Source organism: Nansenia antarctica, assembly GCF_963989245.1.
Source record: "Nansenia antarctica genome assembly, chromosome: 3".
Lineage (NCBI taxonomy): Eukaryota > Metazoa > Chordata > Actinopteri > Argentiniformes > Microstomatidae > Nansenia > Nansenia antarctica.
This window is the reverse complement of record NC_137688.1, coordinates 15,005,493-15,011,503: the sequence shown is the minus strand read 5'-3', so window position 1 is coordinate 15,011,503 and position 6,011 is coordinate 15,005,493. Positions and strand designations below refer to the sequence as shown.

The 6,011-nt window shown below is 44.9% G+C and overlaps 1 protein-coding gene across 1 annotated transcript; it reads right to left on the bottom strand.

The window, feature by feature from the left end:
- Window positions 1-327: 327 nt before the first annotated feature.
- Window positions 328-4,164, bottom strand: spmip2 (sperm microtubule inner protein 2; the record flags this gene model as incomplete). Its single annotated transcript, XM_080526956.1, has 5 exons — window positions 4,061-4,164; window positions 3,198-3,427; window positions 2,337-2,395; window positions 1,833-1,953; window positions 328-426 (listed from the first exon to the last, which is right to left on the bottom strand). The coding sequence occupies exons 1-5, from the start codon at window positions 4,134-4,136 to the stop codon at window positions 328-330; spliced, it is 585 nt and encodes a 194-aa protein (XP_080383082.1). The 5' UTR covers window positions 4,137-4,164.
- Between the last annotated feature and the right edge of the window lie 1,847 nt (window positions 4,165-6,011).

The following is a 6,011-nucleotide window of genomic DNA, read 5'->3' as shown; positions in this document are numbered from 1 at the left end:
TTCCCTCCTGAGTTGTCATTGTTTTTACCTGTTGTATGAATTCTGTAGGGATGCACTTTTGAATTGAAGTCAAGCCGAATACATGAATAAATGCATACGTAGCAATTTAACAAGCGACATGACTGCAGTGTACCCGCAGGTTGAGAACCACACAGACAATGAGAACCATTCACATGAGACTCACAGTCTCCAATGTTGAGTAATGACAGAGAAGTAAGTTAAGTTTGTTCACTTTTATAGACACGAATGAGATGTTTCTCAAGCAACATTCATTCATTCCTGTGTGGTCCCAGGTCTTCCACACAACATTGACGGCTGGTTGAGTGATCAACGTTGACGGCCGTTGTTCACTCTGACGATGTCAGGGAGCGTGGTGCTGCTCTCCTCTGAGGGGCCTGCTGCTCTCCTCTTGGCACGTTGAGCTCTCTAGGAGGGGACACATCAGGGAACTGTTAGATAGACAGGAAGACAGGCAGACAGACAGACAGACAGACAGACAGACAGGCAGGCAGTAGACAGACAGACAGGCAGGCAGGCAGGCAGGCAGGCAGACAGACAGACAGGCAGACAGGCAGACAGATAGACAGCAAGTTGATCTCTCCAGGAATGAAACTTAATAAAAACAGACAGACAGATAGACTGGCAGACACACAGACAGGCCAACGGAGAGACAGACAGACAGACAGACAGACAGACAGACATATAGCAGGCAGGTAGACAGACAGGCCAGCAGACAGACAGACAGACAGACAGACAGCAAGTTGATCTCTCCAGGAATGAAACATAAAGGAACTGTTAGATAGCCAGACAGGCAGAGAGACAGACAGGCAGAAAGTTGATCTTTCGAGGAAGGGAAACATAAAGGAACAGACAGACAGATAGACTGGCAGACACACAGACAGGCCAACAGAGAGACAGACAGACAGACAGACAGACAGACAGATAGCAGGCAGGCAGACAGGCCAGCAGACAGACAGACAGACAGACAGACAGACAGTAAGTTGATCTCTCTTGGAAGGGAAACACAAAGGAACAGTTAGACAGGCAGACAGACAGACAGACACGTAACCAATTGGTTGGATTGACAGAGGTGAGCTTCATGCTTCAGAAATGCTTATAATGTGAGCAACTTGTCAACCCTTTTATGAAGGCAATTCTTTAATGTAAAGTTGTGTCATAAATACCAAATATAACAAAGTAGACAACAAGAGCAAAGACGTACGAAAGTACACACTTTTTTTTTAAGAAATGAAAAGCTGTGCAGTGGATGGATAACTGATCACTGAAAGTGAACGTAGATCTGGAACACTGTTATATGGAACACTGGAACACTGTTATATGGAACACTCTAGAACACTGTTATATGGAACACTGTTATATGGAACACTCTGGAACACTGTTATATGGAACACTCTGGAACACTGTTATATGGAACACTCTAGGACACTGTTATATGGAACACTCTAGGACAGTGGTTCTCAAACCTCTCAAATCATAATTGCTTTGTACTTCAGTAGTTGAATCAGGTGTGCTGGTGGTGGAACAGATGACATATGTGGAGCGGCTGGGCTGGGGGTCCCCGAGGAGAGGTTTGAGAACCACTGCTCTAGAACACTGTTATAATGGAACACTCTAGAACACTGTGATTGCTCCAAACAAAGCCCTTGCAAACACAGGGGAGGGGGAGAAAGGAAGTGGGGGCCCTGTGTTTTATCTCTCCTATTCAGTTTAGTGGGCCAGACGTATCCCGAGTTATGCAACTTGTCCTACATAGTGAGGTTTTCCAGGGGCGGGTACAGTACGTGCCGCATTCCTAGGAGTTAATGACTCACCCTGTTGAGAAGGAAACGTTTGTTGTTATCTCGGCTGTAGCTGTCGTACGTGTCGTGCGTCCACGCCAGCCGGCCGCGGGCCCCGGCAGATTGCTGTTCCAGAAAGTGGGGCGGTGCGTGCCTGTAGAGGTGGAAGCCATCATGCATAATGAATGAACAGAGGAGCACCTGTAGCCGACTACATTCCGACTACAAGGGGGGGCAGGCGTGGGTAGACATCGGAGTACGGGGCTCCTTGTAATGCTTGGGACGGAATGAGGACATGTTGTGTTTGATTCCATTCCTCATTCCGTCCCAAGCATTACAAAGAGCCCATCCTCCGGCGTCTGCCTCCACCAGCCTCCCCTGATTCGCTCAACACAGCCCTCTCTGAGGCTATTGCCATCCATTGATTAGCAAGGTGCACAACACGGCGCGGCCCACAGGTAACATGAGTCGGAAGTGACTGATGAAAACAAAAAGACAAAGAATGGCCTGAAGGGTAGGTTACAACGCTGGCCTTACCATGGGTTCTGGTATCTGTGAGTCACTCTGTCCTCAAGGGCTGAGCAGAATTCAGCTCTCTGAAAGAATTGTAGAGTCATTTGCATTGTCAGTTGAATTGGCTTTGTTTGCATTTAGGGTGAATTGGCTTTGTCGTAATAGTTTCATGTATTTAGTCTTTCGATAAGAGATCCTCTGTCATGTGGGTCATGATTGTTTGTGACAGACACATAGATTTTCGAATTGTATGGATTGTGACATCATTGTTATGTCTTCATGGTGTCACAAATAACTAGGCCTATATGATAGGAATAGGACACCTCAATGATTGTGACTATAAGGCATTATTGAGCGTATAACATACATCATAAAGTAACATCTATCTATTTTAATTAATAATTTTGCCATTTAGCAGACGCTTTTAATCCAAAGCGATTTACAATTACGAATTACAGGGACATTCCCCCTGGAGTAACTGAGGGCTAAGTGCCTTACTCAAGGGCACACTAGTAGTGGTGTGGTTTCAGGCGGGATTTGAACTCACAACCTTCCGATCACAAGTCCAACTCACTATCCACTAGACCACCACTACCACTACCAACAGATTCATAAAGGGCAAGGTTTTTAGATTTGTATCGATAATAATAAGCCATTCAGATTCAATACCTTTTCTGTGAAAATGTCATCAGAAGAAGAAAAAAACGTGTGGTAGTAAAATAGGAATTACATAGATGCTAAATAGACCTGCACAGCCTCATGCATGCAAGATGAATACACTACCAAACTACTCCTTTTTTGTGAATGCCTCTTATCAAGGTCGTCTCTCGCCACCATATCAGCTTAATGATCTCATTAGCATCATGGATATCATAGGAGTCCCACCTTAATCTGCATATTGCTGAGCAGCGTCCTGCTGTTCAGCAGCCGGTGATACTGCATGCCCCACCCCACCCCCCCGATGTAGCAGTGTTTGGGCATAGGATGGGGGGTGCACGGCGCCGCCCGGCACAGGTAACTCAAATCGCTTGTACCCTCAGGTGATATGGGACCCACGCCGACCAGGCGAGGGAAATCGATCAATCTCTCTCGGTAGTTTCCAATTCCGTCTGGACCTTGTTAGATAGAACCAAGATGTGAGATTGTGGAAACCAGTCAACAGAAACAGTCAGGGGGGTTCTCTTTGGAGATTGAAAAGTCTACAAATGAGCTACCGGTATCGAGTAACTCTCTTAAGTGTTTTTCCGATTATTTTTAGGGCCAATCTCTGACGACTAAATCACTTTTAAAAATCGCACTAATTAACAAATAGGCCTAGGCCATAAGACCCCCTAGCCTGCAATTAAACAACATTTCCACATATTCAGCTCATACAACAGAACCTAATTATCGTGAGCTTAGAATTATAAGGTTCTATCTCGGTTTAGGGTAGTTCAGAGATATTGAGCGTCAACGTTTTTACATTCCATTATGTTTTGTGAGATGGAACCTTTGTATTTTATGAATTACTAACTCAAAAATGTCAACATTTTAAAAATAACACCACACAGGCATTAATAAACACCTAATGGATCAGATTATGTAGAAAACTCAATTTTGACAAAAATGGAGATAGAACCTTATAATTCTAAGCTCACGTTATGCTATATCATAATGAAAACAAATACATCAATTAATGGACAGTGTTGCCTAACTCTGTAATCACTATGTAACACACATCCCAAATGTTCCACATCAACTAAACCCACCTGTAAACAGCATCCTTTGTCCGTAGGCTTGGGGTGGCCCTCCTCCTCCTCGGGACGATTTATTGATCTGTATCATTGTGTGCTCTCTCTATTATTGCCTTCTTTGACACTATTATTTTCGGATTAGATCGCATCAGCTGGAGACGTATTTAAGACTGGGGCACCCGAGGGCGAGAATATGAACCCTGCTGTGTGTCCTGGTCATGGGGTCAGTCAGTGGCTGTTGCCTAGCAACCCGCGGTTGTCACGGTGTCAGTGGTTGGTATGGTAACGCACCGGGCACTTTACGAGATTTCGACCTCGACTGACGTCACATGGCCCGACAGACAGTTCAGCAGCGTCTTTATTGTCGAGTTGCAATATCGTGAAGCCTTATAATCCTATTACCCACCGCACACTGAAATAACTGGCTTTAAAAATGATTATATTTCCCATTAAGGCCTATAGGTCTAAGTGTAAGCACATTACAAAACATTTTTTTTTCTCCGTAAGGCTTCTTGAAAGTCACTCCTCGTCTATGGAGGAGTCTCAAAATTAACAATAAATATATAGACACATAAATGAATGTATGAACAAATAAAAGAAAGAATGAATGTGGAAAACAATGTGGAAAAGAAAGAATGAATGTGGAAAACAATGTGGAAAAGAAAGAATGAATGTGGAAAAGAATAAATAAATATAGAAATGTATTTCGTTATACTGTGTGTGTTCATTCATTTATTTGTACATACATTCATTTATGTGTCTATATATTTATTGTTAATTTTGACAGACTTGGTCCTCCATACTCGTCGTCAGTTTCTCCAGAGGTTCTGTATCGGTCGTGTCGTGCCGGTTTCTGTCGGTGGATGGCGACAAGAGACGGTGTCTGAGTCCTCATTGTCCTCCGGCTCCGTGTGAACGGACTCGCCCAGGACTCTCCTCCCCTCGAGTCAGTCACCATGGTGGCACGGTACAACACAAGCCTCTGTCGGCTCTGGAGCGATCGGCACTTTTAAAACCATCGTAATGTTTTTCGAAAGGTTACCTTTGTAAAACGCGTACGGTTTAGGGGTGTTATTCAACATGGGCCACCTCTTATTGTCAGGATACGCGAGTTATATCTCCTTGGCAGGCGGATACATGGAGGCATTTCGCGATCAATAGCAGAATGCTGAAGACTCAAGGATCGGCTTTTCGCGTCGGCTCGAATAAAGGGACAGTTCCCGTTTCACCGTAAAGAAAAACATCACCGCCAGACATCAACTGTCAGTCTGGATTTTGGGGATTCTTCTAACCGCGCCTTGATCAGAAGTTTTTCCTCCTGTTTTTTTAATTTTTAATTTTTATTTTCTGGTGGGACTGGTCTGGTGTTCGCCTTGTGGCATCGGGTTTGGGGACAGTAAACGAAACCCCGAGGCTCACGTTGTGGCCTGGCCCGGGGACCGTATTATCTACCCTTACCGGAGGGTGTCGAAACAGGCGTGGAAGAAAAGGAGGGCGCAAAGAGTGAATAACCGAACCGTGGATATTCCCAAGTTGACAACTGGGATAAGCGATCGCAGTTGTTTCCAAAACTACGCCTTCCTTCCATACCAATGGCGTCCTATGTGGATAACAGCTTTCGCCAGGCTGTGATGATGAATCCAGCCGAAAGAACGCAACAGGTTTGAACCATTATCTTTATTAGCTATTAGATCTATGAGTGGATACTTATGTGGCCAACAACAGATCGAGCGTGAAGCCAAGCCTCGGTTGCGTTCAAATCACACTGTGTTCTCAGATCCCTTTCCGCTGCCACTCCTTCGCTACGGTGTTACATTGTTGCATTCTTTCTGTCTAAATATTGCCTTTGAGCCCGGCACTGTTGCGTATGTATGCGCTCTCCACGTCCCGCTAAGCTGTTTCTCTCTCTGGAGATAATCACCTCTGCTTAGGGACCTGATAGGAACCCGGCCACTTATGTCACCAA